The sequence below is a fragment of the Cricetulus griseus genome, chromosome 3, assembly GCF_003668045.3.
Source record: "Cricetulus griseus strain 17A/GY chromosome 3, alternate assembly CriGri-PICRH-1.0, whole genome shotgun sequence".
Classification (NCBI taxonomy): Eukaryota; Metazoa; Chordata; class Mammalia; order Rodentia; family Cricetidae; genus Cricetulus; species Cricetulus griseus.
This window is the reverse complement of record NC_048596.1, coordinates 36126462-36147271: the sequence shown is the minus strand read 5'-3', so window position 1 is coordinate 36147271 and position 20810 is coordinate 36126462. Positions and strand designations below refer to the sequence as shown.

General features: G+C 43.3%; 1 protein-coding gene and 1 non-coding gene across 3 annotated transcripts in view; one reads left to right on the top strand and one right to left on the bottom strand.

Moving 5' to 3' along the window:
- Dock8 (dedicator of cytokinesis 8) overlaps nt 1–20810 on the top strand; it is a 197814-nt gene that overhangs the window by 145655 nt on the left and 31349 nt on the right. For both annotated transcript variants that reach the window (XM_027406492.2, XM_027406491.2), the window contains 8 exons: nt 672–827; nt 2451–2590; nt 9341–9510; nt 11913–12058; nt 13656–13838; nt 14374–14503; nt 15271–15358; nt 20221–20317. In XM_027406492.2, the coding sequence (XP_027262293.1) occupies nt 672–827; nt 2451–2590; nt 9341–9510; nt 11913–12058; nt 13656–13838; nt 14374–14503; nt 15271–15358; nt 20221–20317 (1110 nt within the window). The remainder of the gene's footprint in view (nt 1–671; nt 828–2450; nt 2591–9340; nt 9511–11912; nt 12059–13655; nt 13839–14373; nt 14504–15270; nt 15359–20220; nt 20318–20810) is intronic.
- On the bottom strand, nt 16954–17078 carry LOC113831561. The gene has a single exon (XR_003483599.1). It is a non-coding gene; the product is annotated as a small nucleolar RNA SNORA24 (small nucleolar RNA).

Below are 20810 nucleotides of genomic sequence, written 5' to 3'. Positions count from 1 at the left end.
CTATAACACCCCTTTCTACCCAAAGTACATCAACCCCAGAGTTACCCCAAAGAATGCCCTGGGTAAGAAGAGAATCCTTCACCTCCAACTGCCTGTCCCTGTGGAAGAGCCCACCAGAGTAAATAACAGTAAACACTATGGAACTGCTGGGCTCCAAGGCACTGTGTGCATATCAGATACAAGTCCATCTGCTTTCAAAGCTTTAAGATACATGTGGGAAAGGTGAGCCTAGAACAGCAGGACTTAGAGAGCTGTGCAGGATGAACTGTTTTTCATTCAAAATGGAAGTAAAGCCATCCACAGCACACAGCCACCTGCCCTGCCCAGTACCCGCTTCAACTGTCACTTTATCACTTTTTGGTGGTGGTTTTTAGTAGAGTTGTCAGAAGATGTGTTCAGTTGTGCTATGTTGAGGACATATCTTCACAGGTTTGCTATGACATTGATTAGACACCGTTGAAAGTGGGAAGAGTTCTCGTTTGGGGCTGCTGTTAGGAATAGTAGTAAATGAAAGCTCGATGGGGCTCCCAGAATGGTGTCTGTTGCTCTCTCAGATTAACTTTTACTCAAATTGATGTCTTACTGGGCAGAGAAAGAATGTTAGTGTCTGTTAAACTCAACTCCAGTTATCCTGTCCTCAGCATTTATTTCCTCTGTGTATTTCCTTCTAGCTATCAGCCAAGCTCAATACCCTTCCAACACTCATTTCCATGCGGCTGGAGTTCCTGAGAATCCTCTGTAGCCACGAACATTACCTCAACCTGAACCTCCTCTTCATGAATACAGATACTGCACCAGCCTCTCCCTGTCCCTCCATATCCTCCCAGGTAATCCACTGACCGAAGGAAAGAATCAAGCTAGTTTATTAATTAGCTTAGTTGAATCGTTCATCTCCTGTGAATATTGGTCTTAGTAATTAGAGGAAAAATCAAGCTATTCAAACCAGATCAATTGATCCAGATATGGACAATAGGCTACCCTGAAGCTGTAGCATCTGAACAGACCGTTTACAAAACAAGTAGTTTGTCTCAAGGGTCCATAATGAGTCTGACTATATAGGAAGGAATCTGTAAGTCTAGAAAATGAGGAAACTTAGATAAGTCTCAAGTCCTCCTTTGTTGGTATTAACGGATTGTTATACAATATATTATGTAAATACAGGGTTAATATATTTGCAAGTACAGGGTTCCAAAGTCAAGTGAGAGTTGGAAACTCCTTTAACCTCGTTTCTTTGTCAAACGCCTTGGAAAGGAAGAGGTGCTGGAAGGGGAGGGGAGTTTGAGAAGTAATGATTCCCAACATGATTTGACTGTGGAAATGGCCTCACCCCCCCACCATGGGTTTCTCAAGGAATTAATGTCCTCTAGAAAATGTTATTTTACAGTCACATTCTGCATATGGGAAACAAATCAGATGTTCAGAGCAGCAGGTAGGATATCTCAGGATAGGATTAGATTCTATTCTGTTGTATATCCTTGATCCTAGCACAAAGGTAAGGGCTTATCTAATTAATTTCTTATTAATGAGAGGCACAGTGATATGCACCTGTAATTCCAGGACTCAGAGGCTGAGGAGGATCGCCTGAGTCCAAGAGTTCCAGATCAGCCTGAGCAATGTAGGAAGCCTCATCTCTAATAATAGTAATAATAGTCATTGTAGTAGTTAAAATAAGAAGTTAGCTTAGCTGTCTGTCCCAGATGGTACACTTGAAGTTAGCTACATGACTGTCATAATGTGACCCGGGACACACATGACTTACAAGGACCAATTCCAAATGCATCACCATCTGTCTGCTATAGTTTCTTCTGTGGCATGAATCCTATGACCTACCCCATATTGACCTTGCCCTGGGTCCTCTCCCCACATTCCTCTCCTGGCCGCCCCAAAGAGTTGACAGGACTTTACACAGCAAAGTGCAAGGACTTAATGGAGACACATATTTCTGCTGCCCTTGGTGAAGGATGCCATGCTCCTAGAGTAAGAACACAGGACAGGAGTGGCCTAGGGTTGCCAATTCTGGCAGTTTTGTGCCAGATACCACTTCTGGCTCAGGCCAGCAACGTCCAGAAAGTGTTCTCAGGCAACCTTCAAAAAAGGTGCTGGGAAAACAGGCTATAGCGTGGGGCTGGGTGCAGTCCTCATTTCTCTGTCTACATTTATCCTGGGCTGCTTATTCATCTGCAACTTTTGATATCAGGTGAGCAAGGAGGGTATTAACTGATATTTTCTTTTCCCCCTTGTTTTGCTGTTTTGTGAACTCAGCAATGTTAGGCACACTCTCTACTGTCGAGCTCTACCCCTAGCCTAGTTTCCCAACAGGCCCTGTGTGCTTTGTTCTCATGTTAGCCAGTCAGTGCATGCAGTATCTGGCCAGAGCTCTGCAAATGCAAGCCAGGGCTGTTTGGATTCCAGTTCCTAATACTCATCAAGCTGATGTTTGTACTTTGTAGAACTCAAGCTCCTGCTCCAGTTTCCAGGACCAAAAGATTGCCAGTATGTTCGACCTGACCCCGGAGTACCGGCAGCAGCACTTTCTCACGGGGCTCCTCTTCACAGAGCTGGCTGTCGCCCTGGATTCTGAAGGGGATGGGTAAGTGTCCCACACCTAAAGTGGAACATGAAGAAAAAAATATTAATGAGGTTTCCAGTCAACTTCTTGTGTGTGTAACAAGACCCCAGAGCTCCCACTTGCTAGTTCCAAGCAGAAGCACTCTTGTCTTCATGGTTCATGGAGTATATAGACGGGCAAGGGGTTTAGAGGATCTGTGAAATGGCCTTGTTTTTACTGCACTAGGAATTGAACCCAGAGCCTCACACACACATAGGTGTGCACTCTACCACTGAGGCTCATTCACAGCCCCCAAATGACTTTTTTGGGGGGGTTCAAGACAGGGTTTCTCTGCGTAGCCCTGGCTGTCCCAGAACTCTCTTTGTAGAGCAGGCTACCTGAAACTCAGAAATCCACCTTCCTCTGCCTCTGGAGTGCTGGGAATAAAGGCATGCACCCACCAAGCCCACCTCAGAATGGGTTCTTTTTTTTTCTTTTTTTAAAAATTTATTTATTATGTGTACAGTGGTCTGCCTACATGTAGGCCTGCAGGCCAGAAGAGGGCACACAATCTCATTACAGATGGTTGTGAGACACCATGTGGTTGCTGGGAATTGAACTCTGGACCTTTGGAAGAGCAGGCAGTGCTCTTAACCACTGAGCCATCTCTCCAGCCCTCAGAATGGGTTCTTAAAGTCTCCTTTTGAGCAGAGTTTACAGAGAATGCTTTGTTAGTGAATTTCCTAGGGAAAACCGTTTTGCAAGAGGGCTGCTGAGGAGAACCCAGGGCCTTGCACATGCTAACCATGAGCTCATCCACTAAGCTCACCCCCAGCCCTTCAAGGTCACTTTTGACAAGGTGAGTACACCCAGAGGAAATACCAAGATGCCACTGCCCAAAGCTGGCAAAGGAAGTGATAGCTAATAAGAAAGCAGCTGTCCTGTGTCTAGATTACACTTCTTGTGGACAAGCCTCCCCAGGCCAAGAGAGATGCTACCGGCACGGTTCTTGTGAATCCTCTCCTCGTGTGTATCTGAGCACTGCGTGTATGGCAGTGTGGGGCCACGGCTCACATTCCATCATCATCATCTCTCTATTCTAACTGAATTCCAGCTTTCCCAGTAGAATTTTCTATCCTGTAACTAACATATTTTCTCAGCAACAAAAAAGTGCCCTAGGATAGTTGCTGATAAATAAGGTCCTGAGAGAAGAAAGTTTGAAAACAGAAAAAAATTGCCCCTGATTTTATTTTCTTAATTGCTTCTTAATAAATATTACAGCTTCAAGTGATTTCTGAGAGTATCTCTTGTGTTCACATTAGCAGTAGTTTTTGATTTTCTATTTTTGTTCCACTTGGAAACAGGCCTGACATCTGTTTCTGATCCTTGTAAAATTGTTGGGGTATTACTGGCAATAAGGGAGAGTTTGCAGGGAGATGGTGTAATTATGTCTAATAAGGTTGACACGGTCTTCAAACACACCCAGAGAGGAACTAATTAGCAGCTTCAGTGTCTGGGCAGCACAGCCATCCCTCATTTACTTTCCTAGAAAGCCATTGGAAATACTGTCAGGACTGCAGTATGTAGGCTAAACCTTAGAAAACAGCCACCCTTTAGCACAGCTCCCCAGTGGTCAGTGTGCCCTTTAGCTGTTAAAGATTCACCCACATCTGCCTCAACTCTAGTGGGGCAAGGGCTCATGGGATCTATCTCTAGCCCCACAAGAGCAGCCACAGCGATCTTATACTTGGGTTTATCCGTAAGTGTCCATGCTTCAGTAAATCAAGTGACCTTCGAGCATTTGGAGCATTTGCCTCGTGTCTTTGTGTTAACTGGCAAGTGCAGCACCTGTCCAAAAGACAGCCGCACTGCTGGAGCCAACAGGCTGAGTGTCAGAACTAGAATACCTTCCAAGCTGGGTGTGGTGGCTCATGCCTCTAATCCCAGCACTCAGAAAGCTGAGGCAGGCAGATCTCTGTGTTCAAGGCCAGCCTGGCCCACATAGCAAGTTTCAAGATAGCCAGGACTGCGTAAAAAAAGGACACCTTACAAAATGAAGTTTATAGTTGCCTATTTAGTGGAAGAATCTAGGTTAATTGAAAATTTGTTGATATTTTCTACCTCCTCCTGGATTCTGATGTAGCATTATTTTACTTGAGGGAAAGGAAAATAGGCTTTTTTGGAGATGGAGAAGTTATGCTTTTGAAGTTGAATTGCCATGGCTATGCTCTAAATGCTATTCTGCATGCATGGTTTTATTTATTTTTATTGAAGTATAACTTACATACAGTAAGGGACCTTAAACATAATTGTGACATGCAATGGTTTTTCACTACAAATGCTCTTTAAGTAGCCACAGGGGACTTGTAGGACTCCAGAATATTCTGTTACCCCTCTCAGTCACAGTCCTCGATCCAGGTAACCACTATTCTGACCTGTGCCACCAGAGACTGGCCTTACCAATTGTGGAACTTCACATTCTTTACTGAACATTGTGCTGTGAGCACCTTGGTATGACTGCACATGTTTCTTTTTATTTCAACTCTGTGACTTTGTGTAGAAACAGTACAATTTGTCTGCTAAAAAATGAACATTTAAAAGTTTCTGGTTTGAACTTTTACTGAAAACTAAAGAGGGGTGAGGGCAGCAAGTTGGCTCAGTGGGTTAAAGGTGCTTGTGTGATGTCACATAAGCTTAACGTCTGAGTTCCATCCCCAGAATCCAATAAAGGTGAAAAGACAGAAACGATTCCACTGAGTTGCCCTCTGACCTCTACACATGCACACACAACAATAATAATAATTTTTTAAGTAAAAGTTGCTATTTTATTTCGTTTTGTTTTGTTTTTTGAGACAGGGTCTTGCTATATAACCCACTGCCTCCAATTCAGTAATACTCGGCCTCCTGAGTGCTAGAGAATACTATATGCCTTTTTGCCTATCTAGAAGTCATTTCCTTTCTTTTTAAATTGCGTTTATTTATTTGTTTTGATGGGAGCACGTTTATGACTACACACATGGAGGTCGGTGGACAATTTGCAGAAGTCAGTTCTTCCACCGTGTGGATCTTAGGGATCAAAATCGAGGCTTTAGGTTTGGCAGAAGATACCTTTACTGGCTGAGCCATCTCAGTGGCCCTAGAAGTCACTTCTTTGGGCTATAAATACAGTTGACTTTTTAGTTTTAATTTTAACTTATTATTTTTGAGTAAGTAAATATGTGTGTGTGATTATTGTGCTGGTTAGATTTCCTTTACTTCCTTCCTTTCTTTCTTTTCTCCCCTTTGGATTTTTGAGAGAGGGTTTCTCTGTGTAACCACCCTGGCTATCCTAGCATTCATTTTGTAGACCAGGCTGACCTTGAACTCACAGTTCTCGGCCTCCCGAGTGCTGGGATTAAAGGCGTGCACCACCATTGCCTGGCCTCTTTCTTTTTTTCCTTCTTTTTTGTTTTTTATTTTTGTTTTTTTGTTTTTTGTTTTTTGAGACAAGGTTTCTCTGTGTAACAGTCCTGGCTGTCCTGGATCCTCGAACTCGCTCTGGAGACCAGGCTGGCCTCTAACTCTCTGAGATCCACCTGCCTCTGCCTCCCAAGTGCTGGGATTAAAGGCGGTATGCACCACCACTGCCCAGCCTTCCTTCCTTCCTTCCTTCCTTCCTTCCTTCCTTCCTTCCTTCCTTCCTTTTTTTTTTTCTTTTTTGTCAACTTAGCACAAGCCTGGGTCAGCTGAAAAGAGGAAATATGAATTGAGAAATTACTTACATCGCATTGTCCGGTAGGGAAATCATTTTCTTAATTATTAATGTGGAATGACCAAGCCCAAACTGGGCAGTGCCACCCAAGGCAGTGGTGGTTCTGAATTATATAGGAAGGTAGCTGAGCATGAGCCTGGAAACAAGCAACAAGCCACATGGTACCATGGTCTCAGCTTCCGTTCCTGCCACAGGTTCCTGCACTGGCTTCACTCAGTGATGGACTGTGACCAGTAAGCCCTAGAAACAATGAACAAAAGAGGTGAGGACACTTGTCAGCTCCTTCTCTGAAGCTGTCGTTACCCCGAAACTCAGTCCAGATGTCAGAAGGTCTGACGAAGGCAGATGAAAAGTCACCAACACTAGCACACAGAATGCAACAGCAGACGAGATTTTACTCCATTAGCGCTGATCTTGGGAAGGCAGAATTAGTTCAGCATCTGACACTCAGGTGAGCAGATGCTCCAAAGTATGGATAAAGGAAAAAACTGCACAGTCATTTTTTTGGTTTTTTAAGACAGAGTTTCTCTGTGTAGCCCTGACTGTCCTGGAAGTTGCTCTGTAGATCAGGCTGGCCTCAAACTCAGAGATCTGCATCTGTCTCCCAGATGCTGGGATTAAAGACATGCATCATCACCACCTGGACACCGCACAATCATTTTAACAGATGCAGGAAAAAGCACTGGAGTGTGGTTCTGCTGCCTAGAAAGTGCTAATCACAGAGAACTTACTCAGCATCATCCCGGCCTCTGGAAAACTCACAGCTCACCTGACCACTCGTGGAAGACAAGCTTTCCCCCTAAGACCAGGAACAAAGAAAACCTTCCGTGTCTGTCACTGCTGTTTGGCCTTGTACTAGGAGTTCTGTCTAGGACAAAAGACATGAAAGATTGGATATTAGAAGCAAAACATCTCCATTCTCATACACAGCCTGGTGTTATGTATAGAAAATTTTAAGTCAGTAATTCAAAAACCTCTTTGGGTTTATCAATATGGTTGCTGGGTACAAGGCCAATATAAAAATCAGTTGTATTTATGTATATTTGTGATAAACGGCCTGAAAATGAAATTAAGGGAACAGTGCTATTTAAACCCCCCAAAGGAATGGAGTACTCAAGAAGAAATTCAGCAAAGTATAAGGCTTGTGCACTGAGAACCACAGAACAGTGTTGCCAAAAGAGAGCTACATAGTACACCTCACCTGTTCATGTGTCAGCGCATACAATACTGCTGGGGTGGCGCTATTCCATAAGCTGACCTGGGGATTTGATGCAGTGCCTCTCAGAATTCCAGCTGACTTCACTGCAGTAATTAAGCTCTTCCTAAAATGTGTGTGGAAAGTCAAGTAAACCAACGTAGCCAAAACAAAATTTACAAAAGAATACATTTGGAAGATACACATTCCTCATCTTAAAATTTACTACAAAGCAAAACTACTTGAATTTATGGTTCTAAAACACAAATAGACACATCAGTCAATACAATCAAATTAAGAATCCAGAAGTAAGATGCAGATGGATCTCTGTGAGTTTGAGGCCAGCCTGGTCTACAAAGTGAGTTCTAGAGCAGCCAGGACTGTTACACAGAGAAACCCTGTCTCAGGAAAAAAAAAAAAAAAAAAAAAAAAAAAAAGGATGCAGAAATAAATTTTAAGCCAGGAGTTGGTGGTACACACCTTTAATCACAGCACTCAGGAGGCAGAGGCAGGAGGATCTTTGTGAGTCTGAGGCCAGCCTGGTCTACAGAGAGAGTTCTAGGACAACCTCCAAAGCCCTGTCTCAAAAAACTAAACTAAACTAAATAAATAAAAAGAAATTTAAATTTTTTTCTGTTTTGTTTGTTTTTGTTTGTTGAAACAAAATCTTACTGTGTAGCCCAGGCTAGCTTCAAACCTATGATCCTATTGCCTCAGTCTCCCAAATACTATGCCACCCCAGCTATACCTAAAATTTTTGTTTGTTGACACAGGGTCTCTAGCTGTCCTGGAACTCAATATGTAGACCAGGCTAGCCTCAGACTCACAGAAATTTCTTGCCTCTGCCTTCTGAGTGCTGGAATTGAAAGCATGTACCACCATGAGCAAAAAGTTGATACAGACATTTTCCAAAGAAGGTGTGATCATAAGCACATGAAAAGATGTTCAAAATCATTAACAGTCAGGCCGATGCTTCATTAAAACCAAGATTAAATACCACATCCTGCCTACTAGGATGGTTATGATAAAAAGACAGACAGAGAGGCTGACATGTGGCTAAATGGCAGAGTACTTGCCTAGCATGTGCTAGGACCTGGGTTCAATCCCCAGCATTAAAAGCAGCAGGCAGGGAGAGAGGGAGGGAAAAGCAGAGAGAGAGAGAGAGAGAGAGAGAGAGAGAGAGAGAGAGAGAGAGAGAGAGAGAGAGAGAGAGAGAAGCCAGATGGTAGTCCCAGCACTCAGGAGGCAGAGACAGGCAGATCTCTGAGTTTGAGGCCATTCTGGTCTACAGAGCAAGTTCCAGGACAGCCCAGGCTACACAGAGACACCCTGTCTCTACCTCCCAATAAAAGAGAGAGATGATGATGATGATGATGATGATGATGACAGTAAAGAAGACAGATAATAGAGCATTCATACACTGCTACTGGGAATGTGACATGGTGAAGAAATCATGAAATGTGTCTTAGTCCTTTAAAGGTAAAGAGCTAGCTATTGTTCCAGTGGTTTTACTGAGAGACATACCCAAGAGATACATACTTATACTTGCCCAAAAACCAGGAGCATCCATCATTCACGAGAGTCCCAAAGTAAATGAAATTATTCTCTGTGGACAATGGAATGTTTGTTATTCAGTATCCAAAAGGAGTGAAGTACTCATGTGATATGATGAACCTGAATACAGAAAGCTAAACAATAGAGCAGGATTGTAACACAGGCAGCCTCTCTTCTAGCCTGTTTTGCTTGCTTTTCACATTGTCACCGAACTGTTCAGGGTCATTTGGGGGAACTCTTTTGCTTGAGGGCACACAGCCTCCCTCACTGTAGCCTGGTTTTATGTCTCCAGAATCAGCAGAGTGCAGAGAAAAGCTGTGAGCGCCATCCATAGCCTCCTGAGTTCTCACGACCTGGATCCACGGTGTCTCAAACCAGAAGTCAAGGTTAAGATCGCTGCCCTTTACTTGCCCTTGGTCGGCATCATTCTGGACGCCTTGCCACAGCTCTATGACTTTACAGGTAAGGACCTTCTGTTTCCTGTCTGAGATCAGTGAGGCCCTGCCAGATGTCCCTCACACAGAAAGCAAGGTCTCTCACCAGCTCTAGTGTGGATGGCTTGTGTGGGTGACGCTTCACAGCAGGGTCACTAGAGATTTTCTTTGGCCCAGACTTTTTTTTCTTTTTTGGAGGGGGGCGTTGAGACAGGGCTTGTCTGTGGCTTTGGAGGCTGTCCTGGAACTCACTCTGTAGACCAGGCTGGCCTCGAACTCACAGAGATCTGCCTGCCTCTGCCTCCCGAGTGCTGGGATTAAAGGCGTGAGATACCACCGCTGCCCAGCTCTCAGACAGGTTTTTAAAACACATCCTTGTATGTACTTTTTGTGAGAAACGATTTGTACATTCATACATTGATCTGCTGGTTTCTGGTGGGTGCCATTGACTGTGCAGCAAAAGGATGAAATAGAGCAGAGTTCACTACTCTCTTTTGGGATCACTGCTCTGTTGCCTTCAGATAAGCATGTTCACTTCCTTCCACAGTGCTTACAAGGGAGTAATTTAAACCAAACAACTTTTTGCTTTATGCCAGCTCATTGACACACAAGTCATGGTGTCTTTCAGTATTAGGAAATTATGCCACAGCAGAAAAAGGTTTGCTTTTGGCAACAAGAGGTTAAGTCTGAGGTCAGCATCTCTTACTTAATTACAAGAAGAAAACATAAAATTTTAAAAATTTCCCCACTTCCTGGATTTATGTTCCTGTTACACAGACATACACGTAGCTAGAGAATATAAGTGGGGGTACACTATTCTGATCACTTCAGAATAGCCTTTGCTCTGTGAGTTTGTAGAGGTTACCATGCTGGCGTTTTGCTGATGAATGGTCTAGAGTCTGAAGAATACCTGCCTGCCTGAGCCCAGCAGTCCTTACACAGACGGCATCACCATTGAGTCTTAGAGAGCCATCTAAGTGTCCCACATCCTCCAGTGCAGTGGCATGTGTGACTGGTCGTCTGTAAAATCATTACAGTAGCAATTATTTAGTTTATAAAATGATGAGACTGGGGTTGCAGAAATAGCTTAGTCACTAAAGAGCTTGTCATCCAAACACAAGGATCTGTGTTTGATTCCCAGAACTCACATAAAAATTTCTGACATGGTGGTATACACTTGTCATGCCATCACTGGGTAGGTGAGACATGAAGAACCTTGGAGTTCTCCAGTCAGCCAACCAGGAAGGGAAAAAAAGTGAGCAGTGCATGAGAAACAAAACAAGGTCACCTTCTTGCCTCCAAATGCTCATCCATATGTGTACACATGTGCACTGGCGAGCGTGTGCACACACACACACACACACACACACACACACACACACACACACACACACACACACACACATTCTCACATTCACATTCATATACACACAAATACACAAGATGAGAACAATCCCCCAGAACCTTTAATTCATGCAAATTGTAAAGTGAGAAGCAAGCATTCCTATGGAAGTAGTTATTTCTCTTCTTTATTAAAAATCAAAAAAATAAAATTCCTCCTGTAAATTAGTAGGGGCAAAGCTCAGCAGTTAAGAGCACTTGCTTTGTTTGCAGAGAATATGAGTTTGGTTCCCAGCACCTCACATTTGCCTGGAACTCCAGTTCTAGAAGATCTGATGCCCTCTTCTGACCAACCCAAACCCATGAAGTGCCCACAGGCACTAACATTTACACATAAAATAAAAACAAATCTTTTTAAAGATACAGCTAATGGGGCTGGAGGCATGGTTCAGTGTTTAAGAGAACTGGCTGCTTTTCCAGAGGACCCAGGGTCAATTCCCAGCACCCACATGGCAGCTCACAACTGTCTGATGACCTGTTGTAGCCTCTGAGGTCATCAGTCATGAAAATGATACACAGACATACATGTAGCAAAATTCTAAAAAATAAAATGCTAAAGATACATCTAAATTTGAACACCTTTGACAAGTTTGGCTTTTCTGTAAATATAGACATGTCTACTATATGGCCATAATAAATTAGCATTTGCCTAGACTTTTGAAACAATTTTGGTTCATGATTTATTATAATAGCATATTATTCTGCAGGGTACTTATTTTGTAGTTATAGGTCCCATTTTATTGGATCATTATTTAAAATAAACAATATTGTTTTAAATACAGAACACAGAGAAGTATTACAAAACTTTGAAAGTATTTTTAACACTTGGAAAATTAAATTGTAGCCTAAACTTGTGCTCAACATTTATTTTAAGCCCGTCTGCTTTTTCTCGAGATAAATAATGGTAAACACCAGGTCTTGAATTACTTGCTGACTTTAGTAACTAAGACGCTTCTGTCTCTTGTTGGGTTGAAGACATGGACATGTGGTCTTTGGCTTGACATCACCCATGGTGATATTTAATTGCAGTTGCAGATGCTCGAAGTGGAAGGAGCCGCGCCAGTGGCTCTTACGAAGAACAAGATGTGGCCAATGGAATCAACCAGAATGTGGCCCTGGCCATAGCAGGGAATCATTTTAACTTGAAGACAAGTGGAGCAATGCTGTCTTCCTTGGTATGTTGGGACACATTCCTTGAGATAATTTCTTGGTGTGTCCTCCTCCTGACTTCTAATGGAACCCAGCTTGGAGCAGAGATGGTTTCTTCCTCCCCACTGTGCTACAGGAATCAAAGAGACTGACAGCCGAGAAGCACGCTGCTCAGACAGCCATGGCAATAGCAAGAGATGCACAGGTCACATTTAGCCAGTCCCAGTGTGCTAGGTACAGAAAACTATCAGGGGGGAGAACTTGGAGACTCTGAAATCATTACAGAGAAGATCAAACCAAAGCATCCTTCCATGGAATTTAGCTGGGCTTACTGAGCTAAAAGGTGAAGTGTTGTTTCCACAAGAGATTGAATGTCTTAATGTTTACCTCCAATAAATGAATGAAGGGACCAGAGTTTCCAAAGCAAAAGTCTTCAATTTTCCTGAGTCCCCCAGAGAGCCTACGGAGATTTGTTCGGTTTGTCCTTTGACAGAGGGCTCTTTGTAGGGTATATCTTCTGCTGTACTTGAGGTGGGGCTCATATGTTTGTTGATGCACTCAATTTCTTGTCAAAATAGCACTTCTTCTAGCTCAGTGTTGTTATCGTTCTGTTTTTATTTGACTTGATGTGTTTGATTTTTATGAACCTAGAGATGTGCCTAGGGAAACCTAGGGTTTGCAAGAGCTAGGCAGTCAATTTCATTTTGCATTTTAATGTATGATCTGAATCTGCAGGAAACTTGCTTGGTTTTCTTCTGAGTGAGGCAGGGTCTTGATACAACTTTACTAGATGACATATTCTATTAATTGCCTGTAAGGAGTATAGAAGCCAGAAGTTCACCTGTTAGAATATACTCCCTGTGAAGTTTTAGCTGAAGGCTCACATTTCTTATCAACATACTCAGAATACCTTAAGTGAAAGTAAATTCGTCATCCGTCATTTCCATCCAATACTAGCATTTCCTTCACATAACTCCCAAATTTCTCATTGTAATGTTGCTACCACATTGCACTGAATATTAGCTACACCACATAAAGCAAGGCTGCAGCTACACATTGTTGTCTGTCTTGGTATTATGAATTAGAGCAAGTGTGCTTAGCAGCACCCTCCAATGAACTTGCACCTAGGGAATTACTGCCTGAGAATCCACCCTTCCTTGGGTGAATTTTGGTGCAGGTCCCATTGCAAATGACTTCACAAACATATGAATTTGATCCATGTGCTGAGCAGGTCATGATCTTGATGTGAAGCAGAACTGTTGGATTAGTCATCGTGTCTGGTTAGGCCAACCCTCCACTGGCCATCTTAAAGAAGCTCTTGGAGATCTTAGTAGCAAAAATGCTTCATTGCATCACTGATATTAAAGAAGACAGTCAGGTTCCAGGGCAGACCACCAGACAGTGCTCAATTCGGTGGCTCTTAGCTTAACCCTAACTATGCCCAAGGTTCGCCTTTACCAAGCACCAAGCAAGCATTCCCTTGCCTTGGAGAGACGGTGCTGCAGAGAGCAGATGTCCAGCCAGCAAGAAGTAGGTACCGTATTCTGAGAGGTTCTCATCTCTTACAGTTTTGTTTTGTTTTTCTGTTGCTTGACTGCCTCCCCCACCCTTTGCCTCCTCCAGCCCTATAAGCAATACAGCATGCTGAGTGCAGACACCACCCGCCACCTCATGATCTGCTTCCTGTGGATCATGAAAAATGCTGACCAGAGCCTCATTCGGAGGTGGATTGCTGACCTGCCTTCCATGCAGCTCAACAGGATTTTAGACCTGCTGTTCATCTGTGTCTCCTGTTTTGAGTACAAGGTAAGCATGGGGTGTCTTCGTGGTTTGTTTCAATCTTGTCTTGTTACTCTTCCCTTTGAGAAATGACAGCATCATTCATTTCTTCACACTTCTGTATTGCAACCCGTAGCTTGTTTGCATTTGCAGATGTGACCATTCCGCATGGGAGGAATGTCTGCCTATTGCAGTGGCCTATGGCTGCTAATAAAGTTTTGTCCATAGGAACCTCCAGAAAAGTGTCTGTGTGCTACATGTCAAAACTCCCCACCACGGGGGCTGGAGAGATGGCTCAGAGGTTAAGAGCAGTGGCTGCTCTTCCAGAGGTCCTGAGTTCAATTCCCACCAACCACATGGTAGCTCACTATCTGTAATGAGATCTGCTGCCCTCTTATGGTGTGCAGATATACATAGAAGCAGAATGTTGTATACATAATAAATAAATAAAATCTTAAAAAAAAAAAACTCCTCACCATGATCCTGAAGTGTTCTTTTTTGACAAATCTCTCTATCAGCAGAGACACTACTAAACTGAATGTTCCTACTTCTGTCCTTTCAGGGAAAGCAGAGCTCTGACAAAGTCAGTAATCAAGTCCTGCAGAAGTCAAGGGATGTCAAGGCCAAGCTGGAAGAGGCCCTGCTCCGTGGGGAAGGAGCCCGTGGGGAGATGATGCGTCGTCGCACTCCAGGTATGTGGGTAGGCCTCTCCACGTGTTGGACAGCTCTTCACTCTTTGTGGGAAGGAAGGTCCTTGGATGGCACTCCCTGAGACAGCAAGTTCTGAATCCTGTGCTTGGCTTAGAGAACACTTGTCCTCTCCCTCTGAGGGCAAGAATCACCCTGTAAGTCCCCAAACGCCCTGTTCTAATTAAGTTTAAAAGCAAGTGAAGGCCACATCCAAGAAAGTGATTGATGGAGGAGGGAAGCACTGTCTCCCTTGTGCTTAGGCCCCTGGAGGGGACTGATCAACAAACTGGAGGGCTCTGGGGCTCAAGTTCCTATCCCTGGGTCATTCAATATGCTACTAGAATAGAGCAGTCTCCCCAAAACAGTGCCAGCATATTCCCCATCCTAGGGACCCCATGACCCAAACCTGAGCTCATCACATTAAGACAGTCAAATGTCACATGCTCCCAGGAAAACAGCAACAGGAGGGCATGGACTTTGGAGGGTGCTCAGCACCTGTGCCAGCAAGTGGGGGCCGGTGGAGGGGAGCCTCACAGGAGCCCCAGCTCAGGCAAATATGAAAGGCAGGGCATCTTCCTGAGCTCCCTCCTGTCCATCCAGGGCAGGTCACCACAGACACAGCATGGTGGCTTTGTCTCCTCATGGCAGCACAGACTGATTAACAAAAGAATGTGCCAAGGCTTCTCAGTTAAGCTTGGCGCTCAACTCTTGGTTATCTTAGAGGGTTTCATGCTAATCAAATTCCTGTTGTGTGTTTCTTAACTCCTAGGGAATGACCGATTTACAGGCCTAAATGAAAATCTGAGATGGCGGAAAGAGCAGACACAGTGGCGGCAAGCTAACGAGAAGATGGATAAGTGAGTCACTCGGCTGCTCTGTGCAGCTTTCATTTAAAGTCTTAAAGTATTTTTCCCAGGCTACTTGAGTTTCTGGGACAACTGCATCCTTCCAAGAGTAAGAAAAGGAAATATCCTATAAATACAGCTCCAGCTACCTAGGATGCCCAAAGGTGTAAGAAGCTGTGTCTTTAGCTCTTAAAAAAAAAGTATCCATTATTTAAAGAAACCCAGTTTCTGAAATCTCAGGTAACTGATGAAGGCCGCTGGTGAAGAGCAGAGAAATAGAGAAAGCAGGACCTGGTGTCCTGCCATGCAACCCCACATCTGTATTTCCATAGTGAGAGTGGGTGCAAAGATGGAGAGTCAGAGGTATTTATAGTATCCTTATATTTTGATTGTTCAAAAATATTAAAACTGCTTGGGCTGGAGAAATGGCTCAAGTTTTGGAGCATTGACTGCCCTTCCAGAGGATCTGGGTTCAATTCTCAGCACCCACATGTCAGCTCACAACTGTCTGTAACTCTAAGACCTGAAACCCTCACACAGACATACATAAAAATAAATTTTAAAAAGGTCAGATGGTAGTGGCACATACCTTTAATACAAGCACTTGGGAGGCAGAGACAGGTGGATCTTTATGAGTTCGAAGCCAGCCTGGTCTACAAAGCAAGTTCCACCACAGCTAGGGCTACATAGAGAAACCCTGTCTTGAAAAACAAAAACAAAAAAAACAAACAAACAAAATTCACCAAAACATTAATAGTGATTTGGGGATTTTTAAAAATGTAAGTGATTTGTATTTTCTTTTTCACAATTTGTTATGTTTTCTACATTGAAGGTCTTATTTGCTTTCAATTGCTCTGATAAAACACTAAGACCAAAAACTACTTGAGGGGACAGAAGGAAGTCAGGAAGTAGAAACTGAGGCAAAGGCCATGAGAAAATACTACCTACTGACTCACTCTCTGTGACCTGATAGCCTGCTTTCTTATACAACTCAGGACCACCTGGCCCGGTGGTGTGACACCGCCCGCAGTGAGCTGGGCCCTCCCACATCCATCATTAATCAGGAAAATGCCTCTGTAGCCTTGCCTGTAGCCCAGGATGAGAGAGGCAATTCTTCAACAGATTTGTCTAGATGTGTCAAACTGACAGAAACCAGCCAGCACATGTGTATATATGTATTGCACATCAAAGGGGAAAGAGAGAACTGTATGTAACAATTTCGACACATGAGAGCTAAAGCTAAGAATGTGTGGATAGATAATGTATGTCTTCTCTGCCTCTTAGCCATAGACAGCTTATGAAACCCAGATTCGGCGAGCAAAACACTGAGTGGTTGAAGAGCTCACATATACAACAGAACACAGATAGTACAGCTCCATGGAGTGTGAAGTACTCCTCAAAGGGAGGGATGAGAAGACCTGAATGCCGTTTAATAAACAAATGTTAATATCTCTACTGTTACCATAAGAATGATACATCCTAGTCAACTTATGGGACTGTGAGGAGTCAAACTTACTCTAAAGACATTTTTTTCCTAGAAACATTTCAATAATAGTTTCGAAAAGCATGCCAAACAATCTGGTATCCCACAGTTTCCTAACAGTGAAGGATGCTACTCGTGCAAGTCAGTATCTGATACCAATTAAACAGTGATGGCTTTGCCAATAAACAAGAATATGCTCTTTTGTGGCTTGGAAGGGAGACAGTCACAGCTGTCAGGTCCAAAGATGCGTGGACACATCACAGTGTTTACTCAGGTGTCACAGAGGAACCCCAAGTGTTGTTGGTCTTATTAATAATGCCCATTTGCTTAGTGTGCCTTGGCTTGCTCTGATTTCCCTAGGATTTGAAGTTACACGGCTGGGCACTTGGCCCTGTTTTCTCTACTGCTTTCCCCTTGCCTGTTGCTCTCATTCAGTGTGTGAGGTCATTGGTTCGGACAGTGTACAACAACAGGTGTATGTAGAAGGCACAGCACTGTTTAAATGGTTAGGTCATCTGCTCCCCAAATTAAAACAAGAGTGCATCAAGGCATGTTTTGGCTGGGCTGTGTGAATTGCCTTAGGAAGCCTTTCCCACTTGCTGACATTAGCAGTCTTGACTGTGACCATGCAGGTCCTGCCAGTTCTCTGCAGTTTCCTTCTCAGCTCCCAGCTCCTGGTGGGCTACTCATTACCAGTGACTGATGATACCTCGGTCCTTCTGCAACCATCTGGCAATTATAACTGCTCAACTGAGAACTATTTGGAAACTTCATAATTTTTAGACAACAGCTTCTATCATTTTCTTTTAGCTTTATTTTAATCAGTTTGGCTCTGTTTCTTTTAGAGCAGTAGTTTTCAACCTGGGCTACACATTCAAATCACCCATGAGAACTTACAGAGTGCTACTTGCTCCTTGGATAGGGCCTCACGCTGCTCTGAACTCTTTATGTAGACAAGGCTGTGTTTGAACTCACAAGGTCTGCCTGCCTCTGCCTCCTGAGTGCTGGAATTAAAGCATGTGCCACCACACAAGCATCAAACTGTCCCAAGGTATCATCTGCCAGTTCTAGGTTGGTCAAACTTTACAGGTGACTGCACTGTGCAGACAAGTACTAGCCATACTAGTGGACACCCCCCCAAGGAGGAGTGACAATATTGCATGACAGTATAAATTACTTAATACTGCTGAACTATACAATTAAAATTACCAAGGTGGTAAGTTTTATGTTATGCACCTTTTATCACAATTTTAAAAGCAGGTTATGACTGCCTATATTACCCATTACAGGAGCCACTAAACACATGTAAGCTATGAAACTTTAAGTGTCACTATTTCATATTAAGATGCAAAATAAATGAGAATGCATGTAAGATTGAACATTTCAGCAGTAAATTTTTAATTTGTTACTTAATAACAGTACTTTTGATGTACTGGGTTAAATAAAATATGGTAAAAATTAATATCGGCTGGGTGTGCTGGCACATGTCTTTAATTCCAGTACCCAAGAAGCAGAAGTAGGTAGATCTCTGTGAGTCTGAGGCCAGCCTGGTCTACATGGTGAGCCTGGAATCCCAGACCAGTCAGCATAAGACCTTTCTAAGAGAAAGAAAAGAAAAGATAATGTCATCAATTTCATTTTATCTTTTTTGTTGTTGTTGTTGTGGCTAACACAAAATCTAAAATAATACATCTAACCCCTACTGAATTCTACTGGACAGTGTTGGTCAAAGTGTGGGTTTTTTTTTTTTTTTTTGATCAGGGGGGTTATTGTTGTTGTTTTGAGACAGAGTTTCATTAAATAGTCTTTATTGGCTCCAGAACATGCCTTGTAGACCATGCTGGCCTCAAACTCATAAAGATCCACCAGCCCCTGTCTCCTGAATGCTGGAATTAAAGGCATGCACCATGATGCCTGGCTCTGTTGCTGTAAATTTAACCGTACCAGTAAATTAATTTTTAAAAAAAGCTTGTATATTTCACTTACCTTATACATAAAACTATCATTTGGAGAATGAGGGAAGGCTTGTCAACCAATTAGGACTGAAGAATCTTTCCTAAGTGTGATATTAGTTAAAAATACCTTTCTGAGCACTCCATAGTATATAAGCAACTGTTATCAGGTAAGGAGAAAAGAGAACAGCTCGGTGGGTAATCCTGGTTCAAGACATTGGAACGGATAGTATAATGCCCAGCATCTATGGTAAGTAACATCTTAGCCACTGGCAATTATTGGGCAAGTCAGTTCTTCCTACCTCTCCTTCCTTAAAAGTAAATTTGGATGGTAAAATAAATTGGATGGTAGACCCTTTTATCTGGAGGCAATACACTCCAGTAGATACCCAAAACTCTGAATGGCACCAAGTCCTTCTCTGTGTCAGTGTGATATTGTGTCAGTCAATATGGTAACGAAGACAGTAACTAAGTAAATAACATGTAGGTAGCATGCACAGTGTGGATACGCTGGGCAAAGCAATGATCACCTGACGGGATGGCATGTGACAGCATGCCACTCAGAACTGCACACAAGTCAGAGCCAGGGACTTGTTTATTTCTGGAATCTGTTCTTCAGTTTCTCACGGAATGTTTTCTGACTCTTGTTGACTATGGGAAACTGACCCATTGAAGGCAAAGCTATGGAAGAAGAGACCACTTTCTCCCTTCCCAGCTTCACTTGGTTTGTGAGGATGGAGGGATTAGTACACGGAACACACCAACCAGCTCCTTACAATTAAACCTGAAAAAGAAACAGTGCCAGTGATTTCCTATTTCCTATTCCTGGTAGTTTCTAGTCCAGGAACCTCTGGCAGAATGTTTGATGCCCTGCCCATGGGATGTGAGCCTTGCTTCCCACTGGAGAAGGACAGCCAGTTCTACACTCAGCTAAGCAACCTTCTCAGGTAGACTCTGAGTAGTAAAGAACTGAATCTCCCTCTCCACGGTAGCATCACTGTTTCCCAGTGTTCACCAAGTTCAAGATACAGCCCATCTCTCAGCGTGTTGCAGCCCCGCCCTACCCCCACTCAGATAGTACTCATGCATGAATGGCAGACGAGTCCCTGGGGCTTTAAACAGCTATCTGATAGGCTCACCTAATTGTTAGTAGCAACCAATAATTACTTCTCTACCTATTTTGCTATTTTCTTAATTATCATCATTATTAATAACAGTAAGGATATGAATGACCTGGAGACTTCACCCAACCATCTTCCCAACCAGGCGTGAACCCCGGGAAACACTTGCAGTCCTTAGTTACATCGAGGCCGGCCGCTTTGTGTTAATTCATGGTTGATGGTTCTAAAGAATCCTTTGTGACGTGGTACATTGGTTGTCATTGCTGGAACCTGGCCAAGCCAGATTGTGCTTTAATTTGACCTCCTTTTGTTTCTTAGAACAAAGGCAGAGTTAGATCAAGAAGCCTTGATCAGTGGCAATCTGGCAACAGAAGCAAATTTAATCACACTGGATATGCAGGAAAACATCATCCAGGTGAGGGCAATGCGCACCCATCTGGCTGGCTCTCGGGTGCGTCCCTCGGAATTGCATAGGGAATCCTTCATTCAAAATTGAGAAAGATGTGAATATGATTTCAGCATGCCTTTTTAAAATTATAGTGGGCAAGTTTACCTACCTTGCAGATTCCAGAGATACCAGGTATCTTCTGGCTTCTCTGACATTCTACTACCCCCTTGGGAAGAGTTGGGCATTTGAGGAGCTGACTCTCAAGGTTAAGCTAGTCCAAGTACGTGCTAGACTTAGAAGGTAGACAGTGAGCTCTTAGCTGGACACTGCAACAAGGATGGTAACTAAGTTTCTCCTCGTAGGTAAATTCCAGTTGGTTAGGAAAGGAGTTGTTGATGACATAGAGGGATTGGAGTCCTGCCTGGGGTTCTTAGTCTCCTTAATAAAAGGACTCAAGAATGGACTAAAGTAGAAAGTGAAGGACAATTTTATTAGTGTTTTAAAGAAAAATCCCCAAAGT